Source organism: Aythya fuligula, chromosome 3 (assembly GCF_009819795.1).
Source record: "Aythya fuligula isolate bAytFul2 chromosome 3, bAytFul2.pri, whole genome shotgun sequence".
NCBI classification, from domain to species: Eukaryota; Metazoa; Chordata; class Aves; order Anseriformes; family Anatidae; genus Aythya; species Aythya fuligula.
The window spans coordinates 16,916,190-16,933,750 of NC_045561.1; the positions used below are offsets into that span (position 1 = coordinate 16,916,190).

At 43.4% G+C, this 17,561-nt stretch overlaps 1 protein-coding gene across 1 annotated transcript in view; it reads right to left on the reverse strand.

Annotated features, from left to right (window-relative positions):
• Positions 1–17,561, reverse strand: part of LOC116488294 (calpain-13-like) — a 39,885-nt gene that overhangs the window by 11,699 nt on the left and 10,625 nt on the right. The window contains exons 4-14 of the mRNA XM_032185776.1: positions 16,291–16,424; positions 14,371–14,545; positions 13,345–13,413; positions 12,251–12,336; positions 10,794–10,868; positions 9,802–9,968; positions 7,589–7,734; positions 4,308–4,468; positions 3,117–3,153; positions 1,957–2,019; positions 844–901 (exon numbers count right to left, since the gene is read on the reverse strand). Of these exons, the coding sequence (XP_032041667.1) occupies positions 844–901; positions 1,957–2,019; positions 3,117–3,153; positions 4,308–4,468; positions 7,589–7,734; positions 9,802–9,968; positions 10,794–10,868; positions 12,251–12,336; positions 13,345–13,413; positions 14,371–14,545; positions 16,291–16,424 (1,171 nt within the window). The remainder of the gene's footprint in view (positions 1–843; positions 902–1,956; positions 2,020–3,116; positions 3,154–4,307; positions 4,469–7,588; positions 7,735–9,801; positions 9,969–10,793; positions 10,869–12,250; positions 12,337–13,344; positions 13,414–14,370; positions 14,546–16,290; positions 16,425–17,561) is intronic.

The following is a 17,561-nucleotide window of genomic DNA, read 5'->3' on the forward strand; positions in this document are numbered from 1 at the left end:
AGGTCCACTGAAGGAGTTTGAAGTGTCTCAGATGCCTCTACGGCTTCCTTTCTGAAGGACAGGTGCCCCATTGGGGCTCACAGATAGCTGCTCTGCATGGAAACAGAAGACTCTTGGAATAAGGACTATTAAAATGGCAGTGATGTGAAGGGCCATGCTGAACTAGTGAGCTCTAAAGCAGTCTGAGATTTGTGTATGATCATTTCACGCTATTTTTGAGGTGGGTAGGTTAGGAAGTGTGGGAAATGCTGAAAGCCAGCTTGAGGCCTCTGCAGAGGTGTGACACAGGCCAGGGCAGAGCTGGGAAAAACTGGGGGGGACAGTGAAGAGAGCAAGGGACACAGCTCCTTGTGGTCCTTGCTGAAGCAGCCCAGCTGGGGACTGAGTTCCTGCTAGAACTGGTGGGGCATGGAGCAGGCAGGAGGGCTCATGGGGACTGTGGGAACTTCAGGGATCAGAATGGAGCAGCATAGGTCTGTGGAGCACGGGCTCTTCCTAGGGCAGGGCTGGGAGAGGAGGGTGAAATTTAGGTGTCACACAGATGCATGGCTTTGCTAATGGCCATACATTAAAGAGTCTGCCAGCAGCCAGCCTGGACTGCGTTGCCCTCTTCATGTGACCATTACTTTGATTTTATTTATTTATTTTAATAAAACCACACTGCTGTGCACGTAAAGGAAGATGGGTGTTGACATTTCTCATTCTTCAAGATCCCATATTGTAATAAGCCACACTGAGGATTTTTTGAAGACCATCAGGACATTACTAAATCCTCTGTCTAATTTACAGTAGACTAAGGATAGAGAAGTACCAAAGACGTTAGCTGGGTCGTAAAAGCTTTACCTTGCAGGAGCACTTCATTAAGGAGTTGTCGCAGCTGCGAGGCATCAATAGATGAGCCCTAACACAGAATAAAATGCAAAGAGATCTGTGAGCGCAAAGTTTTCTCCTGCCTCACTTTTGCCCCAAATACCTTTTCTCATGCATCATGGCAACCAAGAAGGACCTCTGCTGATAAATGAGCAGCATCCCCCCAGGAGCACAACAAAGCACTTCTTGCTACTGGACCATGGTCTGCCCTTTTCTGTGAGCGTGTGCAGGGGAGTTACAGGCCTGCCCACCAACACGGGGTATTTTCAGTGGTGATGGGAACACTTGCTCACTTCAGCCACATCCTCTTCACCAGCCGCCAAGCTGGGAAGTCACCAAGCGGCAGGACATCAGGCAGCTGGGTGAGTGGGATGCAAAAACAGGCACCACTGCCTGCTTCCCTCTGAGCAGCCCAACCCAGCAGCAAGCCAGACTGTCTCCCTGTCCGAGACATTGCCAGAGCTTTCAGCATGGCAGCCCTTGTTCATTTTCACCTTAATGCACTGATACAGCTATTAACTGCAAGAGGTCCACTGTGCAAAGACTTTTGGCAGACTTTTTTTTTTTCTTTCTCTTGACTAAGTCAAGCATTTTTTTATAACAGTTTATTAAGCCATTAAAAGCATCTCTTGTGAATGCACATGGTTTGGCTCAGGAAAAGCAGGAATCAATTACTCAAGCACTCACTGATGTCTGATTTCCAACTGCGGCAAAGGCAAAGGGAAAATGATGCTGATGAGAGGGGGGATACACAAAGCTTTCTAATCACTTTCTGTACATAAACAGATCAAAGCCAAATAAAGTACATATGCAAGCCCATCACCAGCACAACCGTAAATCTCCAGTCCTCCTCTGAAATATGGAGCTAGACATTTTATCCCAACTGAATGTTCCATTTTTCTGGGGGTTTTGGCAGGTAAATCAATACTGTGTCCAGGGGGGTTTCACTTGAAGATGAAGCTACATTTCCAAAAAGCATTTTGCTAAATGGATTGGTATAAACATTGGAGATTAGTGTTCTTTTTGCAAGTCCACGTGCCAATTTTAATATTATTATTTTTCAGTAAGATGCTTTAGATAGTGTACCTGTTTAGCATATCTTAGGAAGATAGCCTTATAGGAGCTGTCCTGGTTCTGTCTTGGTACAACCTGGATGAAAGAGTAAGTATGCACGTAAATAATTCAGTTACAAAACGATTGGAGGCAGCAGTCTGCAAATCCAAATAGAGCTTTAGAGAGGGCAGGGAAAGAACAGCCCAGCTGCCTGAGCAGGAGCAAAAAGTGGGGGTACCATAATTTGTCAGTCAAAACACTGGCTAATGACAACAGCCAAGTAAACTGACAGCTTGTCAGTGGAAAAAGATAAGCCGCTATTTATGCTATGCCTCTAATGGGGCTTAATTGCAGGCTGGAAAATGAATCAAAAGGGAAGGACTTTGCACTGCTGTAAGTAACAGCCTGCTCAGTGGCGTGGTTTTACAAGCAAACAGTGACACAGCAGCATGGACTGGTCCAGGTCTGGCAACTTGCACAGTTCACAGTAAGGAAAGTCCAGCAACAGATAGTAACTGGATTGGACAGGCTGAAATGCGGGTTGAACTAGAGGTATACCCGGTTTTGAAGTGTAATTTCCCTTACATCTGTGAAGATATCTAGGTGAAAATGAGAAGAAATCTGCTTTGGGCCCCACCTCTATGGACTCCTACGCTTTATAGGGTGCAGGCACTAAATGAAGCCATTCCCATGGAAAGGCATGTACAACCCCTCTCTCAGGTGTGAGTTCTTTTAAAAAGTGATCACACTGATTTGAGAGTTTTTAATTAGTTTTCCCTCATCTCCTTCTTGGATATATACCCATTATCTAGACAGTGCAAGAACTGACTACCTTTGAAATGCTTTCCCCCCTGCTATATTTGGTTGCTCAATGTATTAAAGGTGGCAAGGTGGGAAGGACAGTCAGGCCAACAAAGGGACCGTATAAGATTTGTTTCCTTCAGAAATCAGGCTCTGAAAGCAACAAATGAAGAGGAAGATCTTTGCTGTGACTCTCATCACTCCAGAGAGGTACCTCAGCCTGTACACACTTGCTCTCCCACTTTAACTGAGGTGCCAGAGGGACAGTAACAGGGTGGTGAAAGAAAAGCAGAGTGATATCCAGTGTATGGGGAAGGGGAGTCAGTAGAGGTGGCTTTCCCTAGGAACCATTCACCACCACTAGTATCTATATCAGTTTTTAGGATTCTTACCGTTGGCAGCATTGGGCTGATCTGGGAGTCTGAGTTCCTGAAAAACAATTGAATGGGTCACACTGGGAGAAAATGGGCCTTTCCAGAGCATTGATCTGCACCCATGGCAGACCCCGGACAGAGAATACAGTGTCCCACACAAGAACCCACAGTGTCCTCTGATCACATGGTGATGATGCTCCCTTCTCCCTTGTACAAGCCTCTCAGTGCTGTGACTGCTACAGAGACCCATGGGAACAGCACACCCATGCTTTACCTCACTGAATAAGCTGTATAAGGGTCACAAGCTCTCCTGGAAAGAGATATATCCAAGGACTGAGCCATCTTGTGCATGAATCATCACACTGAAGGCAGTCTAGCCCAGAGCACAGACTTCTCACATTTGTTTTCCACAACTAAGGAGTTGCCTTAATTTCTTCTGAGCCATTTTTGCCAGAGGCCAAAGCCCAGAAAACATTCTCATTATTAAGATATGGGCCTGTGACGTAAGACTGGCAATCACTACAAAGCTTACTAAGGGAAAGGCACTGATATCTGATGCTCGAAGTTTATTTGGTAGCACTGAGCGCTGTGGTATGCTCTTTAAATAATGCACACCCAGATATTTATATGCAAATGTGATACTAGCTGCCTTTGGATGATCTAGGATATCATTTTTCTGTTAAGTTTATCCTTCAACACCTCTCTTATACCCAAAGGGAGCTCCTGTGGGCCTGACTATTGGCTGGCTGTGTGAAGGGATCAAAACTTCTAACTGCTCTTTGCTTCTTTGCCACTGAGCAGAGTGGGACATGACCTATGCAGGGTCCAGCCGGTACAACATACAAAACTATATAATGGCTGTTAAGAAAATGAAGCTCCCGGTCCTCCTTTTATTTAAGAGAGATTTCCCCACAAGCTGGCAGAGCGTATATCAGAACTGCTGTTCATTTGTGCAGCTCTTTGTACCAAAGCTGAGACCCTCGATGGCTGCCAATGAGCTATTGCCCTGTTGTGCAGTGGCCACCTGTGCATCTGACTGTATACAGCTGATTCCCCTCAACATGGCACTTAACACAAAGCTGTGGCTTCCCAACATGCTTCTAGAGTGCATTAAAAACAAATTGCCACATTAGTTATTTTGACATTGAATTGTTAGATCATGGCACACTGTAAGTCTGGGACTGTTTGGAGTACTCATCATTATCTTACTCATTGTAGCATTCATTCTTCAAGAAAATTCGTAAGACGAATTCAAAATCTTGGCGCGCTGTTGTAGCAGGAATGACAGCATAGGTTCCTGGACTCAAAGTAAAGTAGTTGGTGACATCTCGAGTAAGAGAAAAATCTTGTTTCAGAACTTTGGAGTTCTCCTGAAAGAAAAACACAGGTAGCTATCTCACTCTCCCTCTCAGGAATCAAAGTAAATCAGTAACTGTACTCGCAGCAGCCTTATTTACCCACTGCTTTCTAAATCTACAGGGCATCTAACACGCCTTAACCTTCCCAGTGGCATGCAAAGTTTGACTAGGAGACAAACTTTGTCCGAGAACACACCAATAACACAAGAGGGTGGAGGGAAGGAAGGGAAGGAAAGGAAGGAGCAATATGTTTAAGTGGATTTCATAAGAAATTCTATTAACATCAAGCAGACTAGAATTCGTCAAGGAAACAAGGATGATTACTTTTACTAAAACTTCCCTGAGATAGCTGGTATGATTCCCTGATATGCTTCCCTAACATAACCCAGAGTCATCAGAGAGCTCAGTAAGCATCTCACCCAGATGACAGTGCTTCAAGAATCACAACTCAAACCTTCCAGCAAGTGTCACGAGAAAACAGAACATTCTGATCTTTCTTCTGTCATTCCAGTATTTTTGCTGAGATGAAACTAATATAATGCAACAGCTATTACTATTAGGACATGTAAAGACAGCGTAATAAAAAAACACTTACTAAACATATTCCCCAAAATACATCAGCATGTATAAATTCTATTTAGAATGGTTATAAAGCATGGCAGAGTTATTTATGAGCCATGCCTTTGGGAGAAAATAACATAAAACTGCTATTCTGGGAGAAAAAAAAAAAAAAAGAAAAGAAAAAAAAAAAAAAAGATGACTGTTACAGAGGACTAGGAGGCATGTAGACTGCCAAGCCTTATGGGCCAGATTTTGAGTAGATGGAAATGGCCAGTGCTGCAAAGAAATAAATGACAATCTTTTTTACTTTTGGGCCTCATTTGACGTTTCTTCTGGTAAAAAAGCAGAAGCAGGTTAATATCTCAAAGGAGTGAAAACTGGTGTGAGATAAGAATCAGCCTCTATATGTTGCTCAGCTCTGTCACACAACATTAAGCCTACCTCACAGCTATGTATTAGTGCTCCATGTCTATACTTAATCAAAGGATTCCTAGAGCTATCAGATACGTCCATTCGGGTTCACATCCTTGCCTGTACTGCATTCCCCTCATCCTGCCAATGGATGATGCACTTTTTACTTTACAGCAACAATATGATGAGTCTCAAATAAATACTGAGCAATGAACGATGACGCTGATGAGTGCCAACTACGAAAGCAGTTGAAGCAGGAAAAGTGAGGCCTCATGAATCTTAGCAATTGCACTCCCCTTCTTCAAACAACCCCCTCATAAACTTTTTAAGCAGAGATGCCACCTCTGACTGCCCTCAGGCACTGAGGCTAGACACTGGGAAATAAACTGAGGGAACAGCAATGTACACCACCCTGGTTTTAGCTCCTAGACTTGGCTTTTACTGCTACCGGGGCAGGAGGCAGTGCTGCGAGGAGTTCATAGAGCAGCTCTCCTGTTAAAATGTTTAGGCTTTGTCCTTATTTTCTGTATAATCTTCTCTGTGCATTTGTACTAACCTCATTACAATTGTGAAAGACATGGGGTGACGGGACAGCATGACTGTCCCCTTTCTTTCACTGACCAGCTGCTCCAAAGCAATGCCAGTGTCCCTGGTAATCACCTGGCCTGGCCTCGCCTTCCAGCTCCTGCATGGGAGATGACCTTGGACCAGAAGCCCAACCTGTGCACGAGGTGAGCCATGGGCTGACACCCCACAGAGGTCATGTCACCCAGCCTCGACACACTCATCAAATTTCATCTGACCTTGGGAACACGCCAGGAAAAAAAAAAAAAAGAAATGAACATACCTGAGCATCAATTAGAGGTGAAAAAAAAAAAAAAAAAAAAAAAAAAAAAAAAGATAAAAAGCAAGTTTTAACACAAAGCAAGAACCAAATCTGTCTCCTGGTCTACTTCCTGATTAAACAAAACCCCCTTTCCAAGGGATGCCAGAACTGTGCCGTGACTACTCAGTGAGAATACTTTCTGTCAAAATGGGTGACTAATCAAGATGGCATGCACCATACTAGAGCAGTCAGGGGCCTCCATGTCAGGTGACTGCTGGGGCAGCTGATGAGAATGCTGGAAGGAGCAAGTTCCCCACGTACTAGGAGCAGCTGCTCTTTTTGAGCACCACAGCATCCTGCAGGGCTGATATCTGCACCAGAGGATCTTCTTGAGTAAGGATAATGAGTTCCACTCCCTGAAGGAATGGTCATTTTATTACATTTTGTATTTCTCATCAGATATAAGATACTGTTTTTATGAGCTACAAAGCCATTCTCTTCCTTCCTCTGAGGAACTGTTAAACTTACGGCATCAATTATTCAAAGTCTGAGACTAAGGCAAAACTCTCCAGTGATCAGGAGAATTGTGAAGTTAGGGCGAATGTGAAGTTAGGATCAAAGAAATCTTTGCTTCCTTTTATTCTTCGGGTTAAGAATAATTCCTTCCAATCTCCCTACGACAAGAACAAAAACACTTTGGAAAAATGCTAGCAGCCATCTCTACCAGCAACTGCACTTTCAGTAAGCTTGGTAATACTCTGACAGTAATTGTCCTTGAACTGGCACATGCCCAGACAGTCACCAAGAAAAAAAAGGGGGGAAATTTTAGTTGGAGGTCCCATTTATTTGACTAGACTAGCTCTGTATTGGTCTTGCACAAAGCTTTCCCAAGTGTTTTGCAAATGTTTTTTGCACCGCATTTCTGTGATGCCCATTCAGGGGGAACAAGAGCCCGTTCTCTTTTTTGCTTGACTTGGAGCACTGGGGTTTGTGCTGGCTGCCAGGCATTTTGCTGGACTAGCAAGGCTGGACACAGAGGTCACTGCCCTAGCATCTTGTGTAACCTGTGGATCCTCTGAGTTTCCCAGGGGTATTTTAGGATGCAACAAAACTGAAAATTCAAATTTTCTTCTCAAGATATGAATAAAGGAAACTAAGCCTGCTTAGCCCTACTTTTCCTGTGTCTTCCTAATAAAGAAAGCATCCAGAAATTCACTCCAATACTGACTGCTCTCCTTTAACAGCCCAAAAGGCAATTCAGTCTTTTGTTTACATGTACAGATACAATAACCCACAGAGAAAACAGCATCTGTATTATACCTGATAGTGCTTACCTCTGTGATTGAAAAGCCAATCCTCGATGTCTGTGCATCCTGCATACCCTCAGCATGTTTTTGCATGAGTGAAATGACCACATTATAGCTTTGGGGAGCATTACTTGTCACTTCGAAGAAATACTTAGGGTTCTTCGAAACTGCACCTGCTGAGAAAGCGTTATTAGATTAGTAGTAACCACACAGATATCCCAGTAGTAGCGTGTTGTGTTAGGTCTTATTTATATACACCCAGAAGAAGAGGTAGCTGCTCCGAGATGCTTTTGATGCGACAGAGCACGACACTCTCTATATTATCAGTAGGAGCTGAGGCATCTGGAGTTAAACTAATTGCCCATTAATCATTTTAGAAATCTCTGGCAAAGTGATAAATGCCAGGCAGATTTCTCACCCACATACCTGTTTCACCTACAGGGTACACTTTCCTCAAGGCAGGAAAAAAGTGATTTTTTAATCACCTGGCTGACCCAGTGGCTGAGCTGAAAAGTACCCTGTCTTGGAGATCATAAGCACATAAAAGAAAAAGACAAAATGATCCAAAACTATCCTCCCTTTCCTTCCTGCCAGTGTTTATGATGGAGAAGACAGAGGGATGAGGACCAGAATAAAAAGACTTCTTCTTGGCCAAGGTTTAGATTAACAAGAAGCATCCCTGACAAGAAGAGAAATGTACAAACTGCAGGAAAAGGACTGAGCTGTGCACAACATCTGCTTAAATTGGTCTAGACTTTAAGTTGTGTTTGGTGGCCTTGAAAGCTACATTTTAGCCCAAAATTGTACTTAGACAGTAACTCTAGTAGAGGGCCAGTGGCAAAACAGCTCCAAGGAAATTTGTTCTGCCCACATGTTCTCAAGTTCAGGCCCTGCGCCTCCTCATTCAGTTCCAGTGCCTCTGGCATGCTGCAGCACAGGCCATGATTCATAACCACCACTTGGAGGTGGAAGTGAAGATGAGGAGAAGGAGGCAGAAACCTGTAAGACAAAACCTGTTTGCTGCTAAGTCAGGGATCAGCACTGCAGAAAAAAAAAAAAAAAAAAAAAAAAAAAAAAAAAAGTAGCTCCATCACAGACCATGTGCTACCATTTTAGATTAGAGACAGAGCCCAAATGTGATGCAGCAGAAAAAAATAATATAACAAAAAATATTAGTAATAGTTAGAGCTTCCAGTGCCAGAGGAGTACTTGGAGAAGCAGTTGAAACTAGAATTAGAATACTTCCCTTGGAAGGGACCTACAAAGATCATCTAGTCTAACTGCCTAACCACTTCAAGTCAAAAATATGTTTTAACCAAAAGTTAAAGTAGGGCATGGAGGACATTATCCAAATGCCTCTTGAAAACTGAAAGGGGCATCAACCACCTCACTAGGATTAGTGTCCCACTGTTTGAGCAATCTCCTAGTACAGAAATCTTTCATTATATCCACCTGAACCTTCCCTGGCATAGCTTTGTGCTGTTCCCACACATCCTGTTAGCAGGGAGAAGAGATTCGTGCTTCTATCTCCATTTCCCTTCCTCAGGAAGTCGGAGAGAGGTTTCCTCTTAGCCTCCTTTTCTGCAAACTAGATAACCCAAATGTCCTCAGCCTCTCCTCACAGGACACATGAAAGGCAATACAACTCTTTTATCAGCTTCGTTGCTCTCCTCTGGACACTGACAAGGTTCTTAACAGCCTTTTTATATTGTGAAGCCCAGAGCTGTGCACAATACTGAAGATCAGGCTGCACCATTGCTCACCTCTTTTGAATGGTTGGCTATGCTATGTTTAATGCACCCCAATAAAATAAATGAGGTCTTTTCTGGTCAATGGACTTTCTACCTTTGAAAACAGAGTTTTGTAGCACAATTCTTTCATTTCTTATTCATTCAATTTCAGAGTATTTCTTGTTCTGGGAAACCAGCCACATCTTTGCCGTAGCAGACTTTCTGTTGAGATCCCCATAGCACCTGCTGAAACTACCTGAAAGAATATTGATGTATGTTTTGATTTAAAGAGTTTAGGGTCTCTAAATCACAAGCCCTCTTTTTTTAACTCAGCAGCAAGTGCTGCTGCTTTATTTCTGTCTCTCTAGCTGATAGGTGGTGTAATGGGAAAGAGCAGGCCTTAATAACTGGCAATCAATATCTCTGCTATTTGATTCTCATTGAACGTTTCAGTGTAATCACCAGTGCAGAGGAGGAGAGGACTGGGTGATAGCAGTAAACATTTATTACCGAGGGAAGAGTTGTTCCTGCCTGTGGAGAGTGAATTACTCCACAGGTCGATGTGCCTGTCCACGGACCATGTCGTGCCGTGCTGATCTCCAAAGTCCAGAAACGTTGGGGTGCTGTTACATATACACAGCCAGGAAAACTGCTCACAAAAGTCTTCACAGGACATCCTGCAAAGATGGAGAAAGCCTCATTTTTCAGTCTGAGACACCAGTGAGATACTCGCGTTCACCCCCTATGTCTCCAAGTAGGGTTAGAGCAGTGCTGCACAGCACAGCCGAGCGGGCTGACACCGTGCAGAAGAGGTCAGCCCTTGGTGCTTTTGGACAGCCCTAACTACACCTAAACCCCCACTGAAATTACAGGATATGTTTAGCAGTGCCTAGGTGGAGTCCTACTGTCTCGAGCACAACTGTGCTGTGGTGTCCCTCTGTCCCTCTGTGACATCCTGTCCTGCCTTCAATGCTTCACTAAAGCCTGAAGTGTCCATCTCAGCCCAGCCTGCTGTTCCCCTGCATTCCCCAGAGCCTCACATGGTAAGTGTGGACTTTCTGAAGAATAATAGGTCTTCTAAAGGATGTCTAACCCATGGTTAAATGGGACTTCAGAGTATTCAGAGGCTGTGAAAAGCCACAGGCACCTGCAGAGCAGTCAAGTGCATAAGCTCCAGCCACCTATTCCTCTGAGCAGCTGAAATTCAAGCTGGTCTCTTTAGGGGGAAGGAAAATGTGTCAAAGGGACTAGGTCTCAGTGAGCTGTATTTTCACTTCATTTACTTCACTTTTTTCACCAGTTTGTTGCATAATATTGGCCAGTTTCATTTCTCCAAGTCTCATTTCTTCTGAGACAACCTCCAATTTGCTGTTTGCACACAATTAACACGGAGCCGCTTTGAGCCATCAATAAAAGCAGAGAAAAAAATGCCTAAATGACCTTTCTTTCATAATGAATGCAAATAGAAAACATGGTAGACAGAAGAATTTATAGGGAAATACCAGAATTCTCCATCATCTTTGTTTGTGCAGAGGTCTTCCTTGATTTGAGGCTCAACATAGTTCCACTCTGGAGAGCTGTGAACAGGAACAAATCAACAAAGCGTTGTGAGAGGCACAAGTTTCCATCCCTCCAGCCAGTCCATTCCTCTACCCAGCCTATCAATTTGAGAGGGATCAAGAGAGGTAAGCAAACTGCACATTGGGAACAGGACTGTGCTCAACAATTTCATAGCCAAGGCCAGCAAACGAGGCACTGCACCTTTGCTGTGCCTGGCCCTTAGTAACCCGTCCTAGAATGGGGAATCTTACCTCTGCCCTCAGAGCACTTGTCGCCTGTCCCCACACTGAAGAGGTTAGTGAGGTACCAAGGCTTAATGTTCCTAAGTGCTGATATTACATCAACGTGCAGAGGGCACATTAGCCAATTAACTATGTTGTTTCCTAGCAGCATGTTTATAATTAAGTGATAATTGTACTTTCTGCTGAATGTAAGACAAATAAACAGAGCATGAATAAATAATTTGACCCATGCAGCTTACCTATGAATGTGCTCCACTGACTTCTGAACTACAGTTAGGATTATAGTAAGCTTTCAAAAACAGGAAGATGCTGTCTATTATCCTAGCCTTGGACATGTCTGTGCCACCCGTCAACCCATCCAGACACTACACTTTAGCCTGAGCTTTCTCAGTAGAGAAGTCATGAGTGGTCCTAGCAACAAGGAGAGGTGTGATGCTATTAAATCACCTAGAAGTAATACCCGTACATCTCTCTAGTCAGAAGAACACTGACAGCTCCACCAGCCAAACTAGCATTTATTTATTTACAGAAAATTGTTTCAAGTCTTCCTCTGTGGAAGAGAAGTAAGCTTGCACACATGGCAGGAAAGTGCTCCTTACATGTCTAAAGCCGCACGCAGGATCCAAAAGATAAGTTCAAGCCAACCAGTGGCACTTCGCCTTTGCAATAACCAAAGACCCTTTTTGTCTGTCTATGTTTAATACCACTTAACAATGCTGCTCTATTCTCATGGACTCTGCTAACCATCCTCCTCCCAGAGCTGGACTCATGGGAGGGCAGGAAGACAGATGTGTGGTGCAGGAGGATTCATCAGAAGCAGCCAGACAGTATCTAGGGGCATGGTCAGACCTTACTCCAGGTAGTAATAAGTCTCTCATCCATGACCTATCTGGAATTACCCACTGGGAAACATGTACTCACAGACAAAAAGGGATACCTGAGCTAGGCCTAGCGACAAGTATGTATAACACAAATACTGCATTAGTTTTCTCTCAGTTGGATTTCTGTGAGCAGTGGCTTTGCAGCTGGAAATAGAGCTTATAATTAATTGATTTGGAACTGCCTGTTTCATTATTATGGGTGTGAGGCAGATGTCCTTGATAATAAGACTATACAAGAGTGATTTGTCTCAGGAGATGAAAGCTTTAAGGCCATACTTGTCACTCCAGGGCCCCTTCCACTCCCCATGTCCCCATGGATTCCAGATTCTGATGATGTGTTCCCAGCCATTCTTGTAGTGTATCTGTAAAGAGGAAAGAAAAACAAACTCAGTCACAATTTTTCACTATCACGATTTTCAGTGAAGTGATAGGTAATAAAATGCATCTTCTATAATTTGGGGGCCTGGTTTAACTGCAGCTAAAAGTCAGTGTCTTTTGCTGCTTGTAGAGGAATGATGCATGGAAAGTCCTTGGTTTCCCAAGGACAGTGAATAGCAGTGGGCTGACACAGACAGAAGTGGCAGCATTCCTGCAACACTGCATGAATGCAATACCTCTAGTGTCTAGTTCTGCACATCTGAGGCTGCTGCCTAGCAAAGGCAGAGACTTTGGGGAAGTAGACCAGCAGACTGCCTGGTGCAAATGTTGACAATCAATATGGACAGATGATAATAAAGAGAATCTGTGTCTCTGCATCTACAGTATTGCAGTTTCCAACAGCTGTAGATTCTGGCGCATTTCTCCTCTTGTTGTCAGTGGTTTAAGCCAGAAACAACTCACACTGAAACTGAAGTGGCAAAAGTGAAGAGAAGCACACCTTTTGTTTTTGCCTACGCTTAAGCACACAGGCAGTATTGGAAACAGATGTCATAGCAACTCTCTTCCAGATGCAAATGTTCAACTTCCAGGTCAGCCTCTAAACATTTTCCTGCAGGACACTCCACTGGACACCTTGGCACTCCTATAAGGTGGGGCAAAGACTGTTTCTCCTTTCTGCACAGATCATGAGTAGCAGGAACCTAAAACAGCCTGCTCCTTTCTCCAATGGGATTCGGGATCCTTCCACCCCCTGATTTGGGGTGAGCTAGAACCTTCTCATTAGGAAAAATTATACAGTCCTGATATCCTCACTCTTCCCATTGTGCCAGAAACCCTACATCTCCTGAAATCTGAACTACATACTTTTAGAAATCTCTCCTAAAGGGAGGGAGTAATGACCCTGAATGGAACAGCAGTGGGACTGCCTTCCACATCCCAGTGGTGGACCACCAATATGAGACCACCAGGCAGGAACAAGTTTGCAATCTTACCTTCACTGCTCCTGTGACAGTGTAGGCATGACCCTGTACAATTCCATTCCTCAGTTCTGTGTTCCTCAGCTGCAAAAGGGTGAAAATACAGTTATTAGCTCTCTGCCACACTCCCAGAACTCACATTTGGCATGGCAGAAAAAGAGATTTGGTTTTGACTACAGCAGTATCTCAGATGTACTGGCTCCAGAGATAAGTGACTGTTCCCACTGTACCTATAAGCAATCCAGTAAATTTAGCAGAAGTACAAGTCTTCCCACATTTGCAAATTCTTTAATCCTAAGAGATAGTGCAACTGCAAGATGAGCTGAACTGGGCTTCTGGGAAAATTAGGGATCCAAAATTTCACTGCCACCTACAGCCCAGGATCAGCCACCTGACTTGAGGAGCTAGTCCTTGACTAGTTTGCAATAGGCAATCTTTCTGTCCTGATAAATCAGTCCATACAGAAGCAATGGTACGTGCTTTGCAGTCTTCCCTGACATGCTGTATAACCCCGTGACACTCTTCTAGTGAGATACTTACTGAATATTACGAAGTCTTTTGCAACTTCTCAGAATTAATATCAGCACCCTGCAAATCACAGTGTGATAATAGCATACTCTCACAGAAGACAGGCACATTTTGGCCTTGCTAGACTCAATCACAAAGCTTTGAGGCCCAAATCAGCCCTGCTGCAAGAGGACATTACTATATCACAGTGGATTTAACCAGGAGAGAAGCCACACAGCCCAGAGAGGGCTGTGTGATTAATCTTATCAAGGCCAAAATAGGAGGAAGGCCCTTCAGAGATGGCTATGTGGCTTTCCTCTATCCACATCTCTCATCCACATTCAATCTATCTAGCCAGAAGCCTTTACATTTGATACTGCATAACCATATCTACTTTCTGTTACCAATATCCAGGCATCTGTGAGCTGTCACTATTGCTCAGAGTGATTGGGGACTTCCTTCTTCACGCAAAAGAGTACCCTTAATGCAAACATAGTAAACCAAGGAAGGTGTGCTCCTGGCCTTGCGACTCACCTGTCCTGAGGTGCTACACCCCATCATACACTGAGATTTGCCAGCAGCTTTCAGTATCTCCTCCAGATCAGGAGGGGGTTTCTTTAATGAAAACTGAAGTTGGACTCCACCTGTGAAGTCCACTAAAGCATCAGAAATGTAGCCTCCATGCAAGTTCTGGTAGGAGCCCCGCAATCTGAAAACAAAAATTTAGCAGTCCTTACACCATGTTTTAATAAACAACACACAGTTACAGCTTCCAAAATGGACATGTGCATTGGTGCAGTGATCGTGGTGGAGACAGAGACATTAGGGTCAGGTAATGAACGGAGACATTGAGGCCAGGGAATTAAAGGAAGCATGACTGAAATAGATGCCCAGACAAAACACATGCCCTGTAGGATGAATGAGGCAGAGGGACTTCTTCCTATGCACTCACCCACATCTGAAGCAGCTGTCTACAGTCATTACGGGTAGTGGGAAATAATAAGGTGTGTCTCATGCTGATAGAGGCATTTTAGGGAGATGAGCTGAATCTCATCCTGAAGTATCCTGTTTCTCTCTTCTAAACTAGAAAAGATCCAAGCACGACTGGTTTATTTCTATGTTTCAGCTAAGTGGAGGTGAACTGTTAGTTTCTACATAATGCTTTGCCATGGCTCTTTGCAAAACTGACCAGTATTCCATTTGCATGGTATTAGCATATATTAACAATGCAAGATAGAAAAAAAGTTTTCAGTACTGTTCCCAAATCATTCTGCTAGAGTGCAATAATAGGGCAATAATTAAATATTGCCAACAGAGTCCTTGTGTTTTTATCATGTGCTTTTTATTGAGATAACAAATAAGATGAAACATGCTATACTTTGAGCAAGTAGATCATGCTGTTAAACCCCGCTATGCACACTGTATTTAATGCACGTAATCAAATTAAGTCTGTGGCTAATTGTATTTTGAAGAGTTGTCCTTGTCCTACATGGATGAAAATAATTTGTCATGGGCACTAGGGAAAAGTAGGAATCTCATAAATGGCATTTCTTGCAAATTTGATTTAATAGAGGTTTGTTTTGTTTTGTAATTAAAATCTTATGCAGCAAACTGATGCTGAGTCCCGAGTCAACTTTCCTGAGATTTCTTAGGGCAAAAAGCATCCTATTTGTGAGTCACTCAAATGCTGCTTTAGCATTTACTCTTCTTGACCAAGTCTGCCAAAATAATTAGGCCTTTTCTTCAGCTCCTCTTTACTGTATCACACGTTACAGCAGCTTGATGTAGGTCATGTCTGCCAAGTTCCAGCCCTTCATACTACATCTAGCATGGGAATTTCTATTTAGCATACTTAATAATGGGTAGTGTTACAGATGCTAAGGGATGACATTCTGATTCCTTCACTCCTCAGAGGATTTTTTTTAATCATTATGTCTTTATTAACTGTTATTAACCTTGTGTTACCCTGAGGACCTCAGCCAATCAGAGACTCATAGGAGTGCATGTGCCGGGGATGCTCTTCAGTCATGCTTCCTCTTGTTGCCTGCTTCTAATATCTGCATGGTCTCTTAGTGACTGCAAACAGAGGTAATCCCTGCTCAGAGTCTGCAGTTTTAAACAGTGGAAAATATAGAAGGGAAAACAGAGGCAGAGAAATTTGCTTGAAGCAAGGAGGAGAAGCCCAGCCCCTGTTGTGTCACCAGCTATTACCCTCTTCATTTTACTTCTCAGGCATTAATATCCCAGAGTGCAAAGGGTTCATTTAGGTCCTCAGCCTGAGACGTACATCTCCAGGTTATATTGGCCCTGTGTTTGCATGCAGCCACAGTTCCTTACATAAGTACAGCGCAACACGTACAAGTGTAAGCCTGTGTGATTTGTGTATATCAGAGAGTGAAACCAACCATATAAAGCAATTGGCAAGGGGTGGAAAAATAGACCATCTATATTTACTTGGCATATGCTTTTTCCAGCAAGGATGGCCAGAATTCGTTTGATGTTCGAGGGTGTACAGACAGGTAGCTCCCATTTAGGAAAGGCAGACGGTCATCTATCACCACATCCATCCACTCTCCAAATTGCCAGAACTAAAAAAAAAAAAAAGAAAAAAAAAAAAAAAGAAAAAGAGAGAGAGAACAAAAAGTGAAAGAGAGAAAAGAACAACAGCCTCCTGAAGCAGCACAGGAATTAATCTAAAGCATGGGTATCTGCAAGTCCTCTCCTGAACTACTGAAGGCTAATAGTCTAAGTTGTTAAACAAGTTATCAAGTGGCTGCATTTCCTCGTGGCAGTCATTTGGGAATATAACAGTCCTGCAATCAGTGGGAGGAAAGAGTATGGGAAATGTGCTAATATTGTTGGGTGATAGCAAACATTTCAGAGGATGAAGAACAATCACACCTCAGCTGCATTTGGATTTCCCCTGCCTCTATCAAGATTCAGTCTCTAGATTTTCTAGAACCTTTCTCTGTGTTTCGATTAAGACTGTTATATGTGTTATCATGGAAAGGGACAGTGTAGTGACTAAAGACTGCTTTGAGGTGTTATCCATCTCCTTGATAGAAGAGGAGGATGCAGGCAGTCTCTCCACCATGTGGACAAAGCAGGTGTTCCCCCATGCTGATCCAGCTGATGGAACCTTTTAATGGAGAAGACATGGAAGAAGATCCATGGGGATGACCTCAAGGAGCCATTTCCAGAATCATTAGCAGATTAATGTAGCTTAGCACGATTCTCAATCATAAGAAGCCAAGCTCTTACCTGCAATAATGCAAAGGACTCCAGTGGGAGTGGGAGTAAGCTAGCAATAGATTTAGTCTACCATGATTTTATTTTATCAGCTTTGGTCAGTGAAAAACCTCAAAATGAGCTGCTCTGTTAGAAAAGCACAAGACCAGATCTGGTCAGATTCCCCGTGTTTTAAGTTGATGCATTCTGCTATAATCCCCTGTAGTTCCTAAGAAACATTTCTGTTTTTTTCCCCAGACTGATCTGCTCCTTGCCCACTTCTCACTCACACATAACACACCCTACCTCAGAGGCATCAGAGTTTCTGTGGCAGAGAAAGTGATTCCTGCATAAACACAAGTCTAACTTAATTCTTGGTGAAATGATGTCACTGTAATTATTCCCTAGACAAAAAACATCACTCATCTTAACTGCTGCTGATAAAGTGCCTAACACCCTTAACTCCTGCTGCTGAGTGTTGTGTAGGAAGCATGGAG